The 26,394-nt window shown below is 47.7% G+C and overlaps 1 protein-coding gene across 1 annotated transcript in view; it reads right to left on the bottom strand.

Annotated features, from left to right (window-relative positions):
* DRG1 (developmentally regulated GTP binding protein 1) overlaps positions 1-26,394 on the bottom strand; it is a 92,041-nt gene that overhangs the window by 50,937 nt on the left and 14,710 nt on the right. Inside the window, exons 3-4 of the mRNA XM_085636227.1 lie at positions 16,692-16,867; positions 454-523 (exon numbers count right to left, since the gene is read on the bottom strand). Of these exons, the coding sequence (XP_085492353.1) occupies positions 454-523; positions 16,692-16,867 (246 nt within the window). The remainder of the gene's footprint in view (positions 1-453; positions 524-16,691; positions 16,868-26,394) is intronic.

A 26,394-nucleotide genomic window follows, 5' to 3' on the forward strand; every position in this document is an offset into this window, starting at 1 on the left:
AGGTCTTCCTGTGTGAAAAGCAGCAGATGAGTTCACAGTGTTCTTAAGTTATTCTGGGTTGAGTCTTAGTTCAGAGCAAGACAGTGAATCCCCTTAAGGGTGAGGCCTGGTCTAGACTCGCCATTAGACCCTTAATGACTTGAGCTTGTGGCAGCCTCTCAGAACATTGTAGATTCTTTTTATTTGCCACCACAACAGTTCTGTTTCTTAAGGGGCCCCTGATAAAGTGGATACACTGTGACGGAATAACCTGACTTACAGTTTCCCGCATAACTGACATCTCCACATAACACTCAACATGCCTAAAATCTCACATCTTGAAAGTGGCTTGCAATCACTATTATTACATGGACTGTATGTGATAGTATAGGTATCAAAAGCATCCATGTTCAGTGAGAGAATGCTACATCTAAAGCTCAAGGTTAGAATTAAATGAATGGAAACTCTTCTCACCAGCAATGACTTGTCTGCCTCTGCCTTTTCCATCTTTGGCACCTTCAATGATCCCTGGCAGATCAAGAAGCTGGATACATTGGGAAGAAAATTGGGAAAATTCAGTCAGGGCAATGAAATAGTCTCGAAATAATGGCGAGCAAGCATCAAAAAATAAATGATCTTGGGCCAAACCTTTATCACCACCTTATCGAAGCATGCACTAAGCAGAATTCCACCTCAAAGTCTGGGAAGTATGCACCAACAAATGACCAGGTCGCAAACAGCTGTGCAAGGCAGACAGCCAAGCCAGTGAGCACATCCAGTCCTGCTTGCTTGCAATTTTTGATGGCTGCTGGATTCCAATTTAACTTGGACCACAAGTGCTACACATCTTAACTATATAATGGCCCATTTCTTGAGCCTATAGTATATACCTATTTCAACTGGTTCACCTCCCAGTTGTGGCACATCCTAGAAATCCTTGCTCCTAGAGGCCACAGCACCCATCATGTGGATCACAAACTTAAGAGGAGTCCTTACTGTCATCCACGAGCACACTAGTAAGCAAGTGAGATACAACCTAATAGAGCTACTCATGCCACTTACCACTCTAACCCAGACCGCCACTTGCCATCTCATTTACATGTCTTCTGGCCAGAACAAGAAATTAATTGGCTAGTTCTCTTATCTCCTCACTACCTCATCTATCGAGAATGCCTACACAAACTAACTGGGCGACTTAACCCTCCCAGATAAAGCAACGTTGGGGAAGAAATTACTAAGGCCACATTCTGCGCCAAGTCTTCTCAACTCTAAACAATTCAATGCAAACAACCCACATCCTTGCACTGAAAGAAATACCTTGACATACCTATCTCCCTGCTCAAAGTCGAACCAACAAACCAAGGTCAACCGAGAAGTGAACACCAAATCATCAAATCCTTTTACAGCCATGCCACTAAGTCTGACGTGTACATCTTTCTAAAGGACTACAAACATTTTTCTGGGAAAAAACACACTCCAACTAAAAAACACAAGTGCAAGCTAAAATCTTCATCAACCTGGTACTCCAAAGACCTCGCCGGCAACAAATGCTATTCATGCCAACAGGAATGAAAAATAGAAAAGAAAACAGAAACTCAATTTCCTCACTCCATTGAAATCCCTCTGCGCAACACGAGGACCACGTCGCACAAAGCAAAGCACTATAACTACCCCATCAATAAAGCTGCCAACAAAAGCGCAATTCTTTTTAAGACAATCAAGCAATGCATCAACCCATTGGCAGACACTCCTATCCCTCACTCTACAAACAAGTGCAATTCCATCAAAAATACCATGAGTGAAAAAATACAGAAGAGCCAACAGAACCTCAACACCACCACGTCTGCTTCTCCTCTTGGACCCATCTCTTCTCATAGCATCCTACAATGGTCATCCTTCAACGCTCCATTGCGCCGACATTACTGAATATCCTCAAAGCCCACCTCCTATGTAGAGAATGTCTTACAATCATCCTTCATTAAAGCTCTCTCCAGAGAAGCACACTCACCCCTACTGATAATTGTTTACGCCTCACTCACTCAAGGTATCTTCTCAGAGGCTTTAACTAGAGGCCAGATCCTCCACTCCTGAACTAAACTGCACTACACCCTGATGACATCACCCATCGCTCAACAACCCTTCATCTTCAAGATCAAAAAAGCAGTCTATACTCAACTAGTACAGAACATCAACACTATTCATCTTCTCCACGACTCCCAATCTTGTTTTAGACCGTGCTACAGCAGAGACAACTACCATACACATCATTGACATCACCCTCAAACAGAAATGACACTGACCACTATTTCTGTATTTTGCTTGATATCTCAGCTACCTGCAACACAGTCGACTAGTCTATCCTCGGCCACACCCTGAAGTTTTGAATGGGATTCACTGGCAAGGCACTTCAATAGTTCTCATCATATCTTTCCAAATGACACCAATTCATTCACATTAGGACCTCCAGATCCCCATCAGGTGCAGAGTCCCCCAGAGTTCCATACTGTTCCCAACCAATCTTCAACCGCTACATTGAGCCTCGTTCAGCCCCACTCACCAATAACGTCATCAGTATTAACCAATTTGCTGACGATGGACAACTGCATTTCAAAGTCTCCTCTGCTCCACACATTCAACAATTCAAACACTGCCATCCAGACCTGGATTTCCAGCCCCTACCTGAAGCTCAGCCTCACCAAGAACAAGCAATACATAGTACAGACCTGGCTCAATGAAATAAACCTGATTATCTATTGCCAAATCACTTAGATTAACCCTGGACAACAACCTTCCTCAAGAAACATATGGCCAAGAAGAGAAAGAGGGCATGGTAAGAGCTCCTCCTACTAAAGAAATTTAAGGCATTGCTCCCCGAAAGCGACTTCAGTACTGCCGTTCAGACCATCCTACTCCTATAATTGAATGGTGGAAATATTCTGCACCCTGGCCTCTCAGGCTCTACACGGGCCCTCTTAAAGGATGCCTACACTACTAAGCACTGCTAAGCCAGGGCCAGAAGAAATAGGATTATGGCACCCCATCCTGATAGAACTCCTGTTTCCCCTTACTGTTGCAGACTATCTTCAAAGCCAGCTGCATCATTTCCAATGCTATCACGACCTTCACCCCTGCCTATCTAGCGGACATGTTTAGCAACTCTGGTGTCTTTCAGCATATCCACAGACGTGACATGATCATATTGGAGACAAAGAAGTGTGTAAAAAAATACATACACCAAAGAAACAGTGGTTTCCCTATCTATTCATTCAGGATTTGAAATGACATCCCAATATCCATCAGGTCTGCCCCTACCCAGCTTTAATTTAGGTAAGAGATGAAGACATGCCTATTTAATACATCATAAACCAGTTAGTGGTGGGGGGCGTGGCCTGACGCCGATGGAGTGAGCAGCGCTGCTTGGAGGTCCTCTCGGCCTACCCGTGCCCAGCGCCATCCTGATGTCCCCGAGACCAGCTCGAGGGCCCTAATCATCCCTTCCGCGCTGTCAAACCACAGCAGAGTTACCAGCTGGAGTGGCGCATTCCGGGGCTGAGGGGATAATGCTACAAGATGTGGATGAGAAGAGCGAGCGTCCGCCGGAGTGAAGATGGCGACAGCCGCTCTGCTCTAACTACAGAAAGAAGGGAGGAGACGCGGCTGCAGCAAGTGGGGCTAGAAGGAAACTGGACCGCCCCAGAGCGAATGAGACCCGCTGCTGCAGCTGGTGGCACTGTGGCTGCTTCCACAGCACGGGAGAAGCCGTCCTTGAGAGGCCCTGCTGGGCGAAGACATGACAAGTCCCAGACCGCGCGGTACAGTCTAGCTGAGAATGCTGCAGTGAGAAATATAGCAGGCCATGGACCATAGAACCTGGAGGCGATGGACGCAAGGGGATGCTGAATTCCTCGGGTAGCGAAAGGTACTGGTACAACTCCCACTCCAGCCCTTCCCTTGCCTTCTGTGCCTAGGAGCAGCTAGCACAGTGAATGAGGGTTGTGGGCTGCATCCGGCCTGCTCAGGGGCCTTGTTAACAGACCCAGGAGAACAACCGGAAAAGATAATCGCCCCACCGGAGGCTCCTGAAAAAAGTGTGGCCACAAGACTGACTAATGGCTGTGCTGGCGAGAGTGGACCTGGGGGGCACTGGCTGAGGTCTGGCGAGGTCCCCATTTGGGACACTTTCCTGAGCTGGGAGAGGAGAGTGGGCTGGCAGCGAGTTATACAGTGGACTATGCAAGGGTTGGGCAGACTGCGGGCCTACTTGAGACACTCTTGTGGACCCTCGCCATGAGACTGCCGCAGCACGAGGCTGGGACGCCCCTGTCTGACTACGCACTGTGATCCTTTCTGCCCTCGGAGTATCCAACCCATAGGTGAATATCTGCCCACCTGTATGGAGCTTGCCCCAGCCATTGGTCACTGCTTTTGAGGGACAGTTGAAGACAACTAACCTCATTGGTTTGAAGGTGCTAGTAATACTGGAGGACAGGAATGCGGGGAGTCGGTGTCTCCTGGCTTTGTCTCACCATGAGGAAATATGGTGAAGTACGCCCGTAGGTTGTAGCAGGACCCCAGGGGTGTGGCTAATCTACTGGGTGCAGTGGAGGATGTGTCTCCGCCTGAGGGGCCCTCTGGAGATTCCATACTACTAACGGGCTGCTCATCAATGCCCAACAAAGGATTACCAACAAATTACAGATGGTGCAAAACGCCGCTGCCAGATTAATAACAGGCACCCCCAAACGCAACTCAATTTCCCCAGTGGTCCGGAGTCTGCACTGGCTACCAATAACAAGCCGCATCAAGTTTAAAGCCCTCTGCATTGCCTTTAAGGCAATCCACAACACGGGACCAGACTTTCTAAAAAAGGCCTTCTGTACCCATGTGCCTAATCGAACCCTATGCTCCTCCACTGCCAACATGCTGAGGGTTCCCCGCACCTACAAGGCATCCTGGGGTGACAAAATATTCACCATTGCCATTTCCAAACTATGGAATTCCCTCCCCCTTTGCATTAAAACTTGTCCAACGCTACCTGCCTTCAGGAAACTGATAAAAACCTGGCTTTTTAACCAATGAGCTCCACACTAAACCTCTACTGTCTGCAGTCCGTAGCGCCGAGACACCCTCGGGTATTTGCGCGCTCTATAAATCGCTCAAATAAATAAATAAATAAAAATAAATACATGGCTGGATGGCATTAATTTCAGCCATTAATCTGCATGTCTTGACTGTTTGGGATGAAGGAGTGGGGTCAATTGCATCACAAGTAACTGCACTCAAGCGCCTGGAGGTGGGCCAATGTCCACTAAGGTACTTTGTGAGAGGGCTGATAGTGCCCTTATCTACATTAGGGAGATCAGGCTCCTTATTATGAGCCCACTTCTGGTTCTCCATCAGGGTTCTACTAATGACTGGTGCACTAAACTCAAAACTATTTAAAAGTATGCCCTGCGCCATTATAATTGATCCTTAGACCCTCACGGGTGACCAGTAGCCCTGCTCTACAAATCTACTGATTGATTTATGTGACGCCATTAAGAAATACTATTCTTTCATTTAGTAGACAAAAAACACAAAATAAGTCATAAAAACGGGACTCTATAACCGTAAAGGAGCATCCTGACTCCTTGGATCTCTGCAGCCTCCACACTTAATAAATTACTCAGAAGTCACAGACAATGAAGGAGATAATCATCTCATAAGCACAAGACTTAATAAATAAAAAAATGTATATATATATATATATATATATATATATATAGCTATATAGCTTTGGTACAGAAAATTAATCATTGCTGTACCAATAGTCAGGTTTCAGGATCATCTTACATTGGCGGTGGCAACAACCTTCTCCCAACCCACTCAAAAGATTCTTGAAGTGCAAATAAGTTCCACCTCCATCAAGTTTTGAATAATCATCCACATGATTTCTTCTAGACCCTCAGAGGAAGCACCCTCAAAATCAGGATGCCACTCATGATTTAAAGATGTGAAAGAGTAGATGACTGGACACAGACATTTGTTTAATGCTGGGTCATACAGATATAGATGTGATAGCTTGAAGGACTATTGTCCTGATGGTTGCACACTCCCAGTTATTGTTCAGCCCATGGTAGCACATAGTTTCACTATGAACCCACAACTTCTATATAATATTTTACTTTAAAGCAAGTATCTCTTTGAAAAAGTCCTTTTCATGGCTCTTCTACACAAACTGCAAAATCAACGAAATCCAACTGCTTTATGGTTCAGAACCACAGTCAGGAATGACAGATTACTGAGCCAAACAAGTACCTTCCAATGTCTAAAGGGGGTGGAGGGGATCTTTCCTAGACTACTCTAAGCTTTCCATAGACCTGATTCACCTAATGTTATTTGAAGGGCAATCACAAAGATCCCCACCAAAAAAGGTCAATGTTCATAATACTCTGTACATAAGAATGCAGCCTTAGCTAGCATCATTCATAACTTGAATAAACGATGACAACTCTGACCAAAAGCATCACCTACACCCAACGCTAGTAAGCCTCTCTTACAAGCTGGAAGTAAGGAAGAGCTTAACTAAGAGAGCACTCTACTTGAAGTTAGTTGCTTTTCATATCAAAAATCAACTCTCTAATTGCAGCTCAACTAACAGATACATTTTAAAACTGCTTTGGCATAGTTGCTGGTTCCAGACTGAAACAAGCATTTGCAATGCAATAGGTCTCGCAATTGCGAGATTTTGAGCTATTGGCATTGTAAATGACAACGCCTTTTATTTATGTGTTTAAAAAACCTACAATAATAAAAAAGCATTGTCATTTACAATACAGATAGGTCAAAGTTTATAAAATGCGAGACCTGTTCTATTGCAAATGCTTGTTTTAAAGCGCCCTATAAAGCATTTTCACGCTAATAGAGGCCACGCCCCTTTGTTTGGATGTGGGGCTTCTAAAGAAAGGTCCGCTGCAAAAGGAAGGGTCGTACTGGGAATATTTTCCGAGCTATGGAGTTGCAGAAATGTTTTGCAAATACGAAAAAAAAATCCGATTGAACCTCATGTAACTTTTCTGGTTACTTATTTTAGATTCTAAAATATGATTCTGGGTAAAAAAACATTACATGGATTGGGGGGTTGGTTGAAGGTGATCTAATGTGTCATGTAAGTGTCAGTAAAAACATGGGACACCGCATAGTGTCAACTATATTTAAAGATGTACTCCCTGAAAAAAACATTAAAACACTTCACTATCAAATCCCTTATTCAAAAATGTCTCCAAAACTAGACAAAAAAAGAGCTGTTGCACTTAGATTGTCCCTCTTCAGTGTCCTGGTCTAATGGCAGTGTCATTTGTGATATTTCCATAGAGAGAGTGACACACATCTGTCAGCGAGGTTATAAACACCACATACTCCCCGTGTCCTGTCTGAATTATACCCAACTATCCAGGCCCTCTACACAAATTTTATTTGATCACTTTTGTCTTAGTTGTTGTTATTTAACCTATTCACAAGAAAGCTTAGTGAATCACTAATCTTTTTTCTGCAAGTAAGTGGTCTTTCTGCTGAGAACAAGTAACAAAGCAGAAGGACAACACTTACCTAGAGAAAATGTGCCCCGAATTATACCCAGAACTTAAAGTTTAATTCACAGATAAGGCACGAATAACGCACAACTACCCATCAAAAAAGCGTGGCATTTGAGCCATGAGATAATTACCATCTCGCACGAGGTTAACCAACTCACCCACACACACACAAAGCTTCTTTGCAAGGCCCATGAGAAATGGTAGTGCTATGCTACTCAGCCACTAAAAGTGTAACAGCTCTAGTCAGAGGTACAAGTACTCTCCACTAAAGTAAGGCAGTCTTGAGCAAAGTGTTGGTATTTTGTGGATGAACATTCAGCAGGCACACTGAGAAGTGCTGGTACTGTTCCATTAAACGTAGATTGGGCCTGTTGTACTAAAAGAATATGCTACTTACCAGTATGCATCTGTTCTTGGCATGTAGAGCTGCAGATCTACACACTGTGCATAGATCGCCATCTGGTGTTGGGCCCTGATGTTGCAGTTGTTTTTCTCTTGGAACGTCTTTGGAAGTCACGAGGTATGCGACTCCTCTTTTGGATCATATTGCGCATGGGCTTCGGCTCCATCCTCAGATTGTTTTTCGCCAGCAGGGAAATGATGGAGCTTTAAAGAAACAGGAAAGATGCCCATGTGTGCTGTATCTAAATAAGATAAAACTGGAACAGATAAAGGTAGCCGGGGAGGCGGGTTGGCGTTTGTAGATCTGCAGCTCTACATGCCAAGAACAGATGGATACTGGTAAGTAGCATATTCCGTTCGAGGCATATGAGCTGCAGATTACACACTGTGCATAGATTGTGTAGGAGTACCCCGTCCTAGCGGCGACCACCAGTATCTGTTGCAGTTGTCTGAAACAGTGTTTTGAGGACAGCCAGGCCCACACAAGCTTGTTGCTTAGGTTGCACATCTACATAATATTGTTTAGTGAAAGTGTGCGGTGTAGACCATGTAGCTACTTCGCAGATATAATCTAAGGGGATGTTCCCTAAAAATGCCATGGAAGCCCCTATTTTACATGTAAAGTGGGCTTTAGGGGGAACAGATAGCGTTCGTTTTGCTTTGTGGTAGCAAATCTGTATGCATTTAACAATCCACCTAGCTATCCCATATTTGGAGATGGGGTTGCCTTTGTGTGGTGGTGAGAAAGACACGAATAGTTGTTTGGTCTTGCGAAAGGGTTGTGTTCTCTCGATGTAGTAGAGTAAAGCTCTTTTGACGTCTAGGGTGTGTAGAGCTCTTTCTGCAATGGTTTGTGGCTGCGAGAAGAATACGGGCAGTTCCACAGACTGATTGAGGTGAAATGGAGAAATGACTTTAGGAAGGAATTTTGGATTAGTGCGGAGAACAACTTTATTATGATGCATTTGCAGAAAAGGTTCTTGAATGGTGAGGGCTTGTATCTCACTGACCCTTCTGTGGGAAGTAATGGCTACAAGGAAAGCTGTTTTCCATGTTAAAAATTGAAGCTCACCTTTATGTAGAGGTTCAAATGGAGGCCCCATTAGTCTTGTGAGAACGATGTTTAGGTTCCACACGGTTGAGGGTGGCACTCTAGGGGGAATTATTTTCTTGAGGCCTTCCATGAAGGCTTTTATGGCAGGTACTCTAAAGAGTGATAGATGTTGTCTATTTTGTAGATGCGCTGCTAAGGCAGCAAGGTGTAGTCTAATAGACGTGTAGGCTAGGTTGCATCTTTGTAGGTGTAGTAAGTAGCCTATGATGTGTTGGATAGACACATCTAAGGGATTGACATTATTGTTGCGACAATAAATCACGAAACGTTTCTACTTGGCTGTGTAGCAAGCTCTAGTGGTAGGTCGTCTAGCTTCTTTAATGACGTTTCAACAGTCAGCAGTCAGGGGGGGGGGGGGGTTCTGGGGGTAATTAAGGTATCCAAATTCTAGGATTTCAGGAGCCTGATCGAAAGGTTGAGCTGAGCCCGGGTGTTTGATCTCTCCATGGTTCTGGGTTAAGAGGTGTGGAGAGCGGTGTAATTTTTGGTGCGGAACTACGGAGAGTTCCAGCACTGTGGTGTACCACGGTTGTCTGGCCCAAGTTGGAGCAACTAGAATGAGAGTTAGGGAATGTTGCTGTAGTTTGCGCACCACTAATGGAAAGTGGGAGAGGCGGAAAAGCGTACGCAAATCTGCCTGACCAGTTCATCCATATCGCATTGCCTTTGGACAATGGGTGTGGATGTCTGGCGGCGAAGCTTGGGCATTTGGCGTTTTCGTGGGTGGCGAAGGTCTATTTGTGGTTGCCCCCACATTTGAAAGAATGGTTGAAGAACTTGTGGATGAAGTTCCCATTCGTGGATTTGTTGAGTTTGACGGCTCAACAGATCTGCAATGGTGTTTTGGACTCCTGGGATATGTTGTGAGGTATGGCCCACCTCCATATGGTCTGTGCTAGCTGAGAGAGCTGCAGAGTGTGTGCCGCCCTGTTTTTGGATGTAGTACATTGCTGTCATGTTGTCTGTGCGGACAGCCTTGTCTAAGATGTGGGTTTGAAAGGCTTTCAGGGCTAGAAATATGGCCAGTAACTCCAGATGGTTGATGTGGAGTATCTTTTTTTGAGGTGTCCACCTGCCCTGCATGGTGTGATGTAGTAGATGAGCTCCCCAGCCAGAGAGCGATGCGTCCGCTGTTAGAACTATGAGGAACCGGCTCAAGGAACGGTCGCCCTTTGGAAAGGTTTTTGGTGGTCCACCACTTACAGAGAGCGATGGGCACGACCGTCTACCAACACCAGATTTGTTAGTTGACCTTGAGCATGGTTCCATTGGCGTGCTAGGCACTCTTGGAGAGGACGTATCTGGAGTCTTGCATGAGGTACTATGAATATGCAAGAGGCCATCATCCCTATAAGATGCATAAACACTCGGGCTGGAAGAGAGTGTTGAGGTTGAAATTTGGGGTGAAGAGCTTTTATGCTTGCTATCCTGGCAGGGCTGGGGTAGGCTAACGTTTTTGAGGTGTTAGGAAGTCGTTGTGGGAGAGCAGAGGAAGCACCTGCTGGAGTGTGACCATGTGAAAATGGTCTGAGTGTATGTATTGGTTTGGGGGTCTGAGGTCCAGAATGGGCCTGAGAGAGCCGTCCTTCTTTGGTATGAGAAAATATAGGGAGTAGACTCCCTTGTTTTGTTGGTGGGCAGGAACTGGTTCTATTGCATTTTTTTGTAGGAAGGAGATTACCTCCTGCTTCAGAAGTGACAAATGTTCCTGTGACATTGGGCGCTGTTTGGGTGGAATGGTTGAGGAGGGGGGGGGGGGTAGGGTAGATGTTAGCTCTAGACAGTAGCCTGATTGGATTATTTGTTGCACCCATCTGTCTGAGGTGATGGTAGCCCAGACAGGAAGGAAATTGTGGAGTCTGCCCCCGACTGGAGCGGAATAGTCTGGGGGAAGTGGAGGGAAGTCACTGGGTAGGGGTGGAGGCAGAGCGGGAGGTGTTAGTTTTGCCTCTGCCTTTCTTATTGTTACCTCTGTAACTGCCTCTTTGATAACCCCTAGTGAAGGTGGATTGGGTAGGGGTTTTGTGGGAAGTGGAGGCGCTGTCGGAGTAGCCGCCTCTGGTATTGGTTCTAAAGGAGGAACGGCGAAAGGAGCGCCTGGGAGCTTGCGACTGCAAGGCTCCCATAGATTTTGCCGTGTTTGTGTCCTCCTTCAGTTTTTCGAGGGCTATATCGACACTAGGACCAAACAGATGTTTCTCATCAAAGTGGTGGTTGATGATGGAACTTTGAACCTCAGGTTTGAACCCGGAGATGCGTAGCCAGGCATACCTACGCAGAAGGGTGCTGGTATTTATTGCCCTGGAGGCGGTGTCAGCTGCATCGAGGGCACAACGGATGGAAGTGTTTGTGATGGTTTTACCCTCGACTCAATTAGTTGGCTTTATGTTTATATTTGTCAGGGAGGTGTTGCATGATTGACTCCATCTCATCATAATGTGCCCTGTCATATCTGGCTAGGAGCGCTTGTGTGTTAGCAATACGCCAGATGTTGGCCGCCTGGGACGCTGTCCGTATGCCAGAGGAAGGGTAAAGATAGTCCTGCAGGATGTTAGGGACGTCTGAGATGTTGTAGTCGTCCCATGGGTCTGGGGAGCCTGTAGGAGTAGGGTCCCCGGTTGGTTGTCCGCCCCATCCACTGTGTCGTATATAATATCATCATCATCCTCATCTGGCGATGGTGTAGGAGAATGATGTGGTGGGGGAGGAGAAGGAGGTGGAGGAGGTGGTGAAGGAATCCTCAAAGGGGAGGTGGCAAAGTCTCTCCTTTTTGGTGGTGGAGCTGGTGCAGGCTTGTCCAGTGGCTTTTGGCTTCGAGGTCTGGGAGTCCAGGCTTTTTGGCTTCTTGCTCTGCTCCGAGGGTGTTATTGGTGCTGAGAAGCCGATGCTAGTCTTTGGCGCCGAGAGCTTCGGTGTCAAGCTCGGCACGGACGAGGAAAGGGGCGTTTTCTTTTTCAGTGTCCATGAGGTTTTCTCTGCACCAAGGGTAGGCTGGCCCGAGCTGCCTGAAGGCTTGAGGGGCTTCTTAACCGGGCCCGAAAGCGAGGTATGGGAAGCAGTCTTTTGGTGCATACCTAGGCCTGAAGGCGAAGGCGTGACCGAAGCCTTTTTGAATGGCGTGGAGGGGGGGGTTTAGGGTCGGGGTCGACGTCTGTACTCGCGCCCCTCTGTGCCGGAGTGATGTCCTCGACGTCGGAGTCGTCAGCTTCGGAGGCGCTGACGAGGCCTTCTTCGGTGTGCTGTTCCAGGACATCGACACCTTCTTCAAAGATGTCGTCTGGGATCGAAGTCGACGAGTGAGCCATTGTTCTCCTTGCTAGTCGGTCCCGAATCCTCGTCTTCGATCGGAAGGAGGCGCAAGCTGGACAGTCCCTTGCCTCGTGTTCTGGGGAGAGGCAGAGGTTGCACACCTCATGGAGATCGGTGTGGGGAAACTACGACCCACATCGAGGACACTTCTTAAATGGAGTCCTTTCCATCAGCCAGGACAGGAGCCCAGGTAGGCCAGAAGGCCTTCGTCGACGACCGGAATTGAAGTCTTAGATTGTTGAGTCGCGTCGAGTGTTAGAGAACGCGATCGAGACAATACCGTCGAAGGGGGGAGGATTGCGCGCCGAACAGGAAAACTGGAACGGTTCTGAACTGGAGCGCGAAGAACACATCAGAGCCCGATGGCGGAAAAAAAACAATCTGGGGATGGAGCCGAAGCCCATGCGCAATATGATCCAAAGGAGGAGTCACATACCTCGTGACTTCCAAAGACTTTCCAAGAGAAAAACAACTGCAACATCCGGATGGCGATCTATGCACAGCATGTAGATCTGCAGCTCATATGCCTCGAACAGAACGTTCTTCTAAAGGTTGAGCAAACTTGCTTTGAAGTACTCCTAAAACCACATCACGTGTATGTGGCACCCCTCGTGCCTGGTCTGTGGTGTTACATGCACGTCGCACTCCTCCCGCCTGGTCTGTGGTGTTACATGCATGTGCATTTCGCACTCCTTGCGCCAGGTCTGTGGTGTTACATGCATGTCGCACTCCTCGCGCTTGGTCTTGTGTTGCATGCTACACGTGCAGGGCGCGTGCAGCAGCTGAGGGGCTGTGGAGCCCGTGCCGGCAGCCGCTCTTCCTGCCTTTTACCTCGTGTCTGCGCAGGCGCAGTGCCCCGAGCCTGGAGCAGGAGGAGACAGGGCGGGATTCAGACGCACGCGATTGGTTGGCTGGGAGGCCTGTGATTGGATCCTTCAAACGGAGAGCGGAGTTCAGTCAGAGTCCCGGAGAGGAAGAGACATGGAAGAGAGAGAGACTGCAAACCAATGAGGGACAGAGGAGGACAGTGAGGGAAAGAGGACAAGACAGTGAGGGACAGAGGACAAGACAGTGAGGGACAGAGGACAAGACAGTGAGGGACAGAGGACAAGACAGTGAGGGACAGAGGAGGGTGAAGGGCAGTGAGGGACAGAGGAGGGAGAAGGAGGACAGTGAGGGACAGAGGAGGGAGAAGAAGGATAGTGAGGGACAGAGGAGGGAGAAGAAGGACAGTGAGGGACAGAGAACAAGACCGTGAGGGACAGAGGAGGGAGAAGAATGACAGTGAGGGACAGAGGAGAGAGGGGAAGGGCAGAGAGGGACAGAACAAGGACAGAGGAGGGAGAAGGAGGACAGTGGGGGACAGAGGAGAGAGAGAAGGACAGTGAGGGACCGAGGAGGGAGAAGGACAGTGAGGGACAGAGGAGAAGGACAGTGGAGCGTGAAGTACAGTGAGGGACAGAGGAGAAGGACAGTGAGGGACAGAGGAGGTAAAAGAAGGACAGTGAGGGACAGAGGAGGGAGAAGGACAGTGAAGGGTAGAGGATGGAGAAGAAGGTCAGTGAGGGACAGAGGGGAGAGAGAGAGAGAGAGAGAGAGGACAGTAAAGGGTAGAGGAGGGAGAAGGACAGTGAGGGACAGAGGAGGGAGAAGAAGAACAGTGAGGGACAGAGGAGGGAAAGAGGACAGTGCGGAACAGAGTTGGACAGTGAGGAGCAGAGTGAGGTAGAAGGACAGTGAGGGACAGAGGAGGTAGAAGGACAGTGAGGGACAGAGGAGGTAGAAGGACAGTGAGGGACAGAGGAGGGAGAAGGAGGACAGTGCAGAACAGAGTTGGACAGTGAGGAGCAGAGTGAGGTAGAAGGACAGTGAGGGACAGAGGAGGTAGAAGGACAGTGAGGGACAGAGGAGGTAGAAGGACAGTGAGGGACAGAGGAGGGAGAAGGAGGACATTGAGGGGCAGAGGAGGGAAGAAGGAGGACAGTGAGGAGCAGAGGAGGGAAGAAGGAGGACAGTGAGGAGCAGAGGAGGGAAGAAGGAGGACAGTGAGGAGCAGAGGAGGGAAGAAGGAGGACAGTGAGGAGCAGAGGAGGGAAGAAGGAGGACAGTGAGGAACAGAGGAGGGAGAAGAAGGACAGTGAGGAGCAGAGGAGGGAGAAGAAGGACAGTGAGGAGCAGAGGAGGGAGAAGAAGGACAGTGAAGAACAGAGGAGGGCAGAAAGACAGTGAGGAACGGATGGGTGGACAGTGAGGAACAGAGTTGGACAGTGAGGAACAGAGTGAGGTAGAAAATGGACAGTGAGTGGTAGAGAGAGGTGACCGGCTGTCCTAGGAGGGGCTGCCTGGGGCCCTCTGGGGGAGCGGAGGTCCTGAACCCCACAGGTCACTCACGCCCCCTCCCCCAAAAGAGGGCAGAGCTCCCAGAACAAGAGGTGGCGCCTGGAAGAGGCCTTGAGTCAGGTAGGGAGCCTTGAGATAAGAGGCCTGTGAGGTAAAAATAAGGGCCCGTGTGATGAGGGCGGGACGAAACCAGCCCCACAGGCTGAAGGGCAGGGGTGCTCCTGCCCCTCTGGTGAAAGGCCTGGTTGGCCCCATGTGATGGGGGATGGGGGGGGGGGAAGGGTGGGGGGGGATGACCCCGTCCCCACATGCCGTAGGGAGTCTTCCTGCCCCTCTGGTGTAAGGCCTGCTGGTGACGTGTGGTAAAAGCTGGCAGGGGCCCTGCGTGGTAAAGTCCAGAGTGTAGAAACAGTAAAGCCTGTGTGTCATGGGTGTCCTGGCCGCGGCCCTCACTCCCACTGGGTAACAAGGCCTCGAGCCCTGACCTGCCCCCAAGAGCCGTCGGAGACCCTCCTGAAGGAAGCGCCATGGACGGAGCCTTTAGAGCTCAGCACTTCTACCTTCACCCTGTGTTTGTGCGCATCCATTTTCCCGGCCCTTAGACCTTATTATAACCCGCGGCCCTGCTGGCTGCGGAAGGAAGTGTTTTATTCCCCACTCTCTGCACTCTGGGATACATGCTTTTCGCTAAGGATGGAGTTTCCGGTGGTAAAAGCCCCCTGGGGCATGTCTGTGTGGTAAAGTCACTGGCTTAAGATCCTGCATCACCAGTGGATGTGAAACGACCCTGTGGTAAAAGGTGCAAATATCATGTGGTAAAATGTGGCGGGTGCTGCACCCCCTGCTGTAAAAAAATCCAAATATGATGTGGTAAATGTGGTAAAGTATCTTGGTGCTGCACCCCTGCTGTAAAGGATGTAAATATGTGGTAAAATGTGGCGGTGCTTCACCCCCTGCTGTAAAGGATGCAAATATGTGGTAAATGTGGCGGGTGCCGCACGCACTGCTGTAAAGGATGCAAATATTATGTGGTAAACCATGGTGGGTGCACCCCCTCCCCCTGTGCGGTAAAAATAGACCGTGTTTGCTGCAGCCCCCCCTTGAAGATGGCCGCCCATGGTCCACGCCCGTGGCTGCTGCCCTCCTTTGTAAACTTGTTGATTCTCTGCGGAGATGTTTCTGCACGGGACACTCAGCGTTCACTCATGGCTTGCTATCGTCTGGGAAAGAGATATGCGGCAAACATTTGTGGTAACGTGTTATGTGGCAAACCAACAATCATTTGTGTGAAAGTTTTATGTGGCAAACCAAGGCAAACATTTGTGTGGTGAAAGTTTGCTATTTTAAGGTCCTTTATGGTAAAAAAAAAAGTCCCATGCCTCTACCGAGCTCCCTTCCCTTTTACACACTCCACGCCCCAGCCCAGCTCCTTTTTCCACAGAGAACTGTTATTAAAATGCGATGCATTTCGTCTCTTGTCTTCTTATCTTTATGGGGCCATGTGTTTCTAATTAGCGTGGAGGCGCGCACTGCCCCCGACCTCTCAAAGGAAAACAATCTTGACGAAAGAAAGATTTTTTTTCCTTTGAGAGGTCGGGGGCAGTGCGCTCCTCCACGCTAATTAGAAACACATGGCCCCATAAAGATAATAAAGTGCTTTGCGACAGCAGTAAAGCAGGCGACTCATCCGGATGGGCCGGACCAAAAGGCGAAAGGGAGGCAACTCAAACAGCTCATTTCCAATGGCAGGCCACCGTTTAGCATAAACGGTGACGCCAGCCAATGGAAATGAGGGGAGGGCTTAAAGCCCTTTTCTGAAATCCCCCTCTCAAAATTTCTTGCCAGCAAGCAGCGCATGCACTGCAACGCAGGCGAAGCACTACGTACGTTTCTTCAAGCAACTAACAGGGGAGATCATGTACCTAGCAGCAAGCAAACAGATTTTGCCACATCTGTTTAGCAAACACTCTTACCTGTATCTTGGCTCCTTTGTATCGCACAACACCAGGCACTGTTGTCAGAGTGGTGAACTCATATGCTGCGACTTCCGAGTACACCCCAGCCAGGTTACTCAACAGGGTGGACTTCCCCACAGATGGGAAACCCACAAATCCAATTCTTGCATCTCCGGTCTTTGCAACATCAAAGCCTGGAAGATTTAAATCATGTTTAAGGACACAAAAGGGCCTGTGAATGTGGTTTCCAACAAATTCTTATCACAGATGACCTCAGATTATTACAAAAATTAAGGCGAAAAGCACATTACTTACTAAATTCCCAAATTATGAACAAAAACAAGCCTACTTTAACCACTGTCCGGGATGCATCATTGTCGCAGTCACAAATAACTACCAACACAGGAGCTAACAAGTCAGTCGCCAACCCAGCACCAATGTAAACTAACATATTTGAAGCTCTGCTGAACCTGCATCTGTCAACCATTCAAGTCCTTGGACTATTTCTGCACCAAGAGCTTCCACAAATCCTAAGGAAATGCCTGCAGTTCTTTACGCTACAAACACATCACTCTTTAAATGTAACAGAGGTCAGCTAAAAGTGTGTGCTGCAGTGAATATTTGCTACCTATCAGTCGCAGTCCCCAAGCTACACACCCAATCAACGTGGTAAATCCACTGGCTGTGATGGTTTCCCAACTGAATTTTATCTACCCTATCAGAATATATTTGAATCACATCTACTAGCCATTTACCCAGAGTCAAAAGAGAAGGGGTCTCTACCCACCAATGCCAAAAGGTGACAACAGCGACACTGCAGGAATAAAATAGAGGCCTGTGTTATGCTGCAACCTCTCACCAGCTATCAATGCTGAACTTCGACTGAAAAATACTAGGCAAATAACTAGTGGGCAGAATAACCTATTTTGTCTTTTTACCTGACACAAAAAATCCCAATCAATGGTGTGTTATAAAAGTTCATGAACATACCAAGTTTGTTTCACGTTCTTTATAACCCTGTACATGCAACAGAATGGCAGCCGTAGCTGCCAGACATGGAGAAATCCTTTGACACGCCTAATTGCAGGCCTAAAAAAAAAAAAACCTGCAGGTCTAGTAACTTGAATAATCAACTCGACCTAGCTGTATTTACTTGACCCATAAACTGGTCTCAAATTGTCCGATTGTATTTTTCAGAACTGCCGTTTGTCATGATCACATTTGAGAGCACCTTGAAATATGTGGGTTCAGAATTTCTCTTGTAAAAAAACCGTGTTTGATTAAACAGACTAAACGTTTGCTCCATGTATAAGAATCTATCTACATAAAGGGTACACGTGATCTGACATGCATCTCACTCATAGCATTGCCATCAGGGCAGGGGGTCAGGAGCGTTTCTCAGTTCATGTTTAAAAACTCACTTTGAATATATATTGCTAAAGCATGATGGTGTAACGCACAACATTTACAGACAGTACATTTCCCACGGGAATGGCCAAAACCTCTCTCAACATGCATTTTACTGATGAAACTACATAGTGTATAAACAAACATTCATAATTTGCACAACGCCAAGTAAGGTGCTCAGATTTTTTTTCATCCTATTAAAATACTTTTTTTCATCACAGATAATTACAAAAAAATGGGCTTTCATAACTATTGAAACATTTTGAAGTGTTTGAACAGTTCACGTTTTCGCTATTTGAATGTTGCGAGTTAGAAAAAAAAACTGCCACCCTACAGCCTTTCGTTTCACACACTTTGTATAGCACCTCAGACAGTTCACTTTACAAAATCCTGGAACTCTTCCGTCTGTTTAAGAAAAGTAATTTTAACAAGATGTAAAAGGACTTCTGACCTCTGCCTCTATACACAGAGCAGATGTGACAAGATAAATACAAGATTTAAAGGCATCTTTAGTGCTCCTTCACTTTTAAGTGAACAGAACACCTGCTCTGTGTCAGCAGGCCCTAAATATGAGCTATTTAAATACAAAATCTGATTCACCACACCGAGTGGGCAAGTCGATTTTCACAAGGCCAGTGTGAGGGGGGAGGGGGGTCTTTACAAGTTTACAGTTGTAAGGAAATGCCTCTTTTTGTATGGTTAAACCAACAAGTTTTTCGAATGATGCTGCCGGGTTTTGCACTGAGAATGCATTGAGATCTGCTAATCAGACCTCAGTGCCCTGAATTTTAAGTGCATGTCAAATTGGTTGTACCCAATTGGAAATGGCTAACTTACCTGTAGACCCCTAGTATATGGTACCCAGGGCATTTAAGTAGGAGTACCACCCCAGGGTTTGCAGCAGTGGCTGTGCCACCCTCGCGGTCCCCAAGTACGAGTCCCCCAGTCGTGCACTGCTAGCCCAACTTTGCCATTAAAAGCAATGGCACAGCCACTACTTCCTCTGTACATCTGTGTAAGTCATGCCTCTGGCAGGCTACCGAGCCCTAAGGCAGGGTGTAACATATGAAACAGGCACAACATGTAGTTAGCATGTCCTAAACATGCGAAAACACAGTTTCTACTATGGAAAGACTGTTTCCCATTTGACGAACACAGGATTACACGCGGACACTTCAGCTGGACGGCCAAAGTGGGCACTCCATGGTATCAAACAACTTGTTACATTAAGCTTGACTTGCATTTCAAGTCGAAATTAATGTAACTTCTTGCAGTGTGCAGCTTTTACAAAGCTGACACCTTGTTGCCTTTAAAACTCCTGTGCCTTCCCAGGCACACGTGGAGCTTGTTCTAGCAGTCAGCTTTCTGCCCACCAAGAAACACATGCCAACAACTCTCAGGAAGGTGAGCCGTGAGGCATTGCAGGCCAGGGAGGCGTTAACCAGTGCTTAATTTGAAAGTAAAAAAAATGTGTGCCAGGGCTCTCATCAGGAGGCCACTGCAACTTACACCACCCATTGCTACTGCCATGCTGCCAATGATAGTACCAACACAACTACTACCCATCCCACTCCTGCAAGTGTGACAATTTAGACTGCCAGGCCACCAAACCTAAAAGAATGGATTGGGCCTCAGGTAACAGTCATTTCTAATGTATATTGAATTAATAATTAACTGCTGTCGTCATCATCTCTACATTAGCCAGACAGTACCACCTTGTGGCGGACTGTCACAAGCACTGAAGTTGACAATTAAGTGCCAGTGCCAAGCAACTGAAGCTACTGGCTAAAATTAAGCACAGTTGTTACCTCCCTTCTGCAGGAAGCCACTTGGGTGTTAGCCACAAAAGGCAGGCTTCAAAAGGAGAAGCCTCCTTTAAAAAAAAATGCGTCACAATAGGAGGGCGGCCCCATTGTTTAGGCAGGCAGGCCGGCAAGGGGAGAAAGGAGACCAGTTGCCAAGCAGGTTTTCCCAGGGGCGTGTAACCCTGACGTAGCCACACACCAGGGGCAGGCAAGTAAGGTCTGAACACCGAGCGAGGGGTCTCACCATCTTGAGAGTGGTCAGAATGGTGCATCCTGGGATAGCCAGATGCCACACTCCGCAGGAAATGATCACCAGGTGGGAGGGATCCTGGTAACCCATTGGCTACAAAACAAATACTGCCTAGGGCCATTTTCCAAGCATAAAGAGGGAACCCCTGGCACCCAGACCTCAGATCTCGACTGACTCAGAAGAACCTCAGAAGGACCTCATCAAGGGACCAGCAAAGAGACTGAACCAATGAGGACTGGACCTGCTGGCTAACGAAGAAAGAGATTGAGCCTGCTGTGTCCTTCTCAAGGAGAAGCAGTCTCCAGAGCCCAGTCAAACCAAGAGACTCCAAGGGCAAGCCGACTGCCCTCTTGTTCGCAGCACAGGGACACGACAGCTGAAGAAGCCTGATGGGGCAAATTAGTAGCACAAAGTCTTCAAGCTGCTACCGCCGCCGTGCAGCACCAAGGGCCAGATTCCAACGCACAAAGTTGCACCGGAGTTCCCCGAGCCAGGGAGTGCTGTCTGAGAGTTGCTGGGATCTCAGAAGGAGAGGTAGCAATCAATGAAAGATTGGCCTGTGACCGCGACATTAGGAGACTGGTAATACAGGGCCGACAAGACGGCTGGAGAGGACCTCATGGGACGTCAACCCTGCAACAAGGGCCCCTTCACCATCTTCGTGGACTGAGGAATCCCCGCAGGATGACCCCCGGTTCAATCCATAGCATCCGTGGAACATCTTCAGCATCCTTCATCCCTTCCATCAGCACCACTCCATAGGAAGCCCGTACAACAAGGACAAGGTAACTGAACTGCTACAAGACTGCTTCTTCTGTGGAGGTAACTGTTTCCAAGGACCTCGCTAATCCCCCTGACTAGGAACCTGCTGGAGCTGGTCACCAAAAGAACTTCCACCTGACTGCATTGATACTTAGAAACATTTTAAAAGAAAACTTGTGGAAGTGGCAAATTCGTTAAATTTTCAGAGGCTTGTTTGCAGTTGAGTGAAAATGCTTTCATTTATTAACTCTAAAATCCATATTCCGGAACCATGCGGTAGGTCTACAGTCTTATAAAAATATAGTCTATTTTTATAAATTCGTGTCAAATTTCTTGAGTGCTATGTCGATTTCTTCTTCAATTGTTTTGGTGCCGTTTAAACGTGCAAGCCTTGCTGCTCAGTGTCACACCTACCCACAGTTGAGCTGAAGGTTTGAGGGACAAAACCTAAGGGTCCTAAAGGGGTTGGTAAGTGTATTAAAAGGTGAGGTTGCACAACCACACCATAGAATACCCCTCATTTTCTCACAGATGACTTTGAGGCGACAGGATGCCAACAGCCAGGGTGTAAAGCAGCACATTTTATCCTAAACTCCTGCGGAGTGCAGAGAGGAATGAGGCAGTAATGCCTATAACCTACACGGTGTTTAAGGTCTCACCTACCAAACAGTGCAAGCTGTCAGCTTGTAAAATGACCGACAGTCAGCTTACAGTGGACTTAGAGTCCTCCCATTGATTACCAATGGTTGGCTACATTGTGACTCATTTGCTGCTTTTTAGGTCTCGCCTGCGAACGCAGCGCGAAGCGCTGCACGCAAGCGAGATCTATTGTTGCTGACTTGCCTCGGAAGTGGGACAGGAGATGTGCACGCGCAGGCTTTTGGCGGATTTGAGTTGGTGTACGCGCCTACAGCCACGCGGCGTGCACATCTCCTGTCCCGCTTCCCTCGCAAGCCAGCTTGCAGTTTCACTTTCGTCAACACGCACGTCCTAGGCAGCCTCATGCTATTTAATATTTTTTTTTAAATGCGCACGCGCGCTCCAAGCACTTACCGTCTCTTGTTGGGACTCTGCGCTGCTCCTCTGCTTTTCCTGCCGGTCACTGCAGCAACACGCGGGGCTCCGTTTTGCTCACAGGAGCCCCGCCTGAAATCCTGCTTTGTCCACACCATGCACCATTCACGAAGGCGGGGTGGGCTCCCGCCGGACTTCCTGTATTGTTTGGCGGCCCCCTCCCTGGGCCGCACGAGCCGCGCAGCACTCATTAAAAGTCCGGCGGTGTTGAAGTCCTCACACGCCGCTACTGGGCACGAGCTGCAGAACACGCAAAAATTACATGTACCGCGCATGCGTGGGCAGCCCTCGCAGGTCTTCTCCCCGGCCCGGATGTGGAGCTGCTTTCTCTTTGGCTTGTTGACATTCCTAGTGGTGCCAGAGACGGATGAAAGGGGGCTTCCTCGACTTCAATTCATTAAATCCCAGTCGCGTGCGTGCAGGTTTGTCTGTGGTTAAAGAGAGCGAGGGAGGACGCGCTGCTGTCATGGCATTACAAAGGGGTACGTGCTTTGAATAACTTGTTTTCCTTGCATTCTTGTGTTTAATTTTTTTCGACCCTCACAGCCGGAAGAATGTGGTGTCAGCAGGTCGGGGGTGGGGACATAGCATGTTCCAAGCTGTGGATCCTTCTAGTTTTTATATTGCCTGTGACTCCCAAGCCAAGAGAACCTTTCAATATCGGGTCAGAAGGGCAGAATATTTTATATCATCATTGAAGGCATGATCCGGGGTGCGCAGGAGTGTAAGCAGGACAGAGCATAGACAATGAACCGCAGGGCCCACCCTTGACTGCATATGCTCACCTCTGTGGCACTGTGGTCCGAACTGCCTGACGTTCCCCACTGCTGCCCTCACCGCATGCACGAGGTGCCTTGAGTTTAAACTTTAAAACTGCTTCCCTTTAAAATGCAAAGCGAGTCCTCGCGGATGTTTCTATTGCTGGGGGCAAAATAAAATACGGCGGCCTCCCCGAGCATGAGTCAACAGCACGTTGCAAAGGAGCTGCGAGCTCTGCATAAAGAGTGGCAGGAAATCCATGCTCCGGGTCCCAAGAGCTGATTTGCTTTCTACACACAACATAGCAGGGCAGGGCCTCCAGCTTGTACGTGCAGACCCAAAGCTATGCCGAATCCCGTCTGATTTGCTTCTAAAGACCCGAGGGCAGGCAGCAAGCCTGCTGCTTTCAGTTATGCATAGAAAGTGCTTATAAACAGTAAATCAGCATAATGCCGGGCAATTTACTTCAAACTTGATAACATATGGTACTGTGTATTGAGGGGTGCCCGGTGCTCGCAGGGTCCAGTCGCATCAGACAGACCTTCAGTCAGTCCTGTCTTTTTAGTCAACAGACCGTTATGATTTAAGGCACATATGCATGGACACTGGCGAAGGATGACCAAATTATGTGTCAGGGTTAAATAAATTATGTGGCAAGGAAAAATAAATGTGGTGTAATGTGGTACATTTTACTTGATTATTGTGTCTTTTAATAGCCGTTAACACAATCTGAGCAAAGTTTTCATCTCATTATTACCAGTTTAACACACAAATGCAACAATGAGCAACACAAAGGTGACCAGTCAACCTCTGTCTTGAGCCTTCCACTCCGTGGCACCATGCGTTGCCGAGTTTTTAATAACTCTTGATCCATTTGAGGTAGAAACAGATTTACTTTAGTTAAAATGTGCAAATTATGAAGCAGCTGATGGATAAGGTGGCAAATGCAGCAAATACATAAATTTGAGGAAAACACCAAGGTTACAAAATCGCATAAGATACGTAAAGTAGTATGAGGATATATATGTAGAAGGTAGTGAGTCGTAGCATGGGAGCCTCAAGAGAGGTCTGCTGTGGTTGGTTCTCTCCAAATGACAGAGTCCTCATCCAAGGTGATTTAAGCGCAACACCCCAGGGCAGTTTCTTGCTGTTCTGAGAACTCAACTGGACTTTCTATGTTGCCAATGAAAACGGAACTGGGCATGTCCACTACCTTTAATCTCAAGAGCCTTCAGTATGTTGTAGTTGGGGTTCTGGTCAACTGGAAATGGGATGGGCAAGCAACCCTCCCCCCCGCATATCTGCTACACAAGCTGCATAACATCATAACTGTGCTGTACGCAGCACACTGCACACTGCTGCACGCCGCACACTGCTGCACGCCGCACACTGCTGCACGCCGCACACTGCTGCACGCCGCACACTGCTGCACGCCGCACACTGCTTTTATGCAAGTTTATGCTACTGACATTGTAAATGACAATGCCTTTTATTTGTTTTAAAACCTAAACATAAATAAAAGGCATTGTAATTTTACAATGCCAATAGCTCAAACTCTTATAAATGCGAGACCTATTGCATTGCAAATGCTTGTTATTTGTTAGCCTGTGCTGCTCGTCTTCCCCCCTGGAGCATGGCCACATTATTTGTGTCCTTCCTGCACTTAATAGTCAGGCACTACTTTTTGGATATGTACTCCATACGGCTGCATGTGTTTTCCAGCCCCTCATGGACTCAACGTCATGCTGTGTTGCTCTCCCGCCTGTGTGCTTCCCCCCACCCTCTTGCACTTGCCCACAGGCGCCTTAGCCACCTGTGTTGCTTTCTCACCTGTGTGCTTCTTCAGCACCACAGCTCTGAATCGCTCTCCCACCTGCGTGCTTCTCTTCTCACTGCGCTCCATGTTGCACTCGCCCAGATCTTACCCAGCTCTGTGTTGTTTCTGCCCTGTCCTCCATGTTGCTTCCACCACCTGCAAAATTACGTGGCTGCTACACAAGCTCTTTTTCCTCTCCTATTTAGCTATGCTGCCCAGCAGCTGTAAAAAGACATTAGCAAAGCCAATAGGTCCAACAGGCGAGATCTAGTAGCTTTACCAATGCTTGTTGCCTTGGCTAAAGGAACGGATGTAGAAGGGAAAAACAGATTAATCACACTTAAGCCACCCACACATACTATCCCTGTATGTGGATGTATTGGTGCGTGGCAGACTGGGGAGGGGTAGATTGGGTCTGATTGGGGTGAGGTAGTTTGGGGCAGGTTGGTATAGATTGGGGCAAGGTACACTGGGAGGAGGTAAACTGTGGTAGGATAGGTAGGGCAGATTGGGGTACCGTAGATTAGCGTGGCACAGAATGGGGTAGACTGGCGTGTGGTAGTTTGGAGTGAGGTAGATTAGAGTGTGGTGGATTGGAGGGGGTAGGTGGTGTAAATTGAGTAGGGTATGTTGGGGTGGGATGGATTGGGTAGACAAGTAGTTGGAGTGGGCTAGGTTGGAGTAGATTGGAGTGGGGTAGACCGGGGAAGATTGGAAGGGGTAGATTGGTGTAGGTTATAGTATAGTAGACTGGAGTGGGGTAGATTGGGGGTAAAAAGGAGTGGGTTTGATTTGGGTAAATTGGAGTAGGGTAGACTGGAGTGGGAAAGATGGGGTATATGGAGTGGGGTAGATTGGGGTAGGTTGAGTGGGGTAGATTGAGACGAGGTAGAATGGGGCGGGAAGTTTGGGTGGGGTACATTATGGTAGACTGGAGTTTGAATAAATTGGGGTAGGATGGGTGGGGTAAATTGTAGTGGAACAGATTGTAGTGGGATAGGTGGGGTAGTCTGGAGTGGAACAGTATGAGGTAAATTGGGTGAGGTAGATTGCGGCATGGTAGATTATGGTGGGGTAGATTGGGTGGGGTATATTGGAGTGGGGTAGATTGAAGTAGATTGGCGTGGGGTAGATTAGTGTTGGGTAGATTTGGAGTCTGGTACATTTGGTAGACTGGAATGGGTAGGTTGGGTGAGGATACATTGGGGTAGACTGGAATGGGGTAGATTTGAGTAGAGTGAAGTGGGGTAGAGTGGAGTGAGGTAGATTGGGGCAGCCTGAAGTGTTGTGGAGTAAGGTGGATTGAAGTAGAGTAGATGGGGTAGATTGGGGCAGACTAAAGTGGGGAGTAGTAGGGTAGATTGGAGTGGGGTGATCGGAGTTTGATGCGATGAAGAAGCGGAGCAGTAGCACTTGGAAGAAAGAGACATTTAGATGGGCAAGCAGTAGTGCGATGAAGACAGAAAGGCAGCAGTGCCATGAAGTAGTGGGAGCATTATTGCTATGAAGTGTACTTTTCTCTCTATTATCAACAGCTGTGTAGCCAATTTGTTTAAAAAAAAGTATTTAAAAAAAGAGACTTCAGGTACAGGAAACATTTATGCAATTGCAAGTACACGTAGAAAACCCAACTATCCAGTTGCAAATGCACAGCAGCTGTTTGAAATGTAGGTATTGTTAATTAAACCTTTATTTTGTGTAATTTTTTGTCCCTGCATAAAAGTTGCGTTGCTTACAAGTCCGTAACTGCAACGTCTAGAAAGCCGCTCAAGCGTTAATTTGCAAGACCATAATGCCATGGGCTCTAATTGCCAGTTTAAGATGCTTCCTCCTTTTTAAGTCTCGCCT

This window comes from Triturus cristatus, chromosome 11 (genome assembly GCF_964204655.1).
Source record: "Triturus cristatus chromosome 11, aTriCri1.1, whole genome shotgun sequence".
NCBI lineage: Eukaryota > Metazoa > Chordata > Amphibia > Caudata > Salamandridae > Triturus > Triturus cristatus.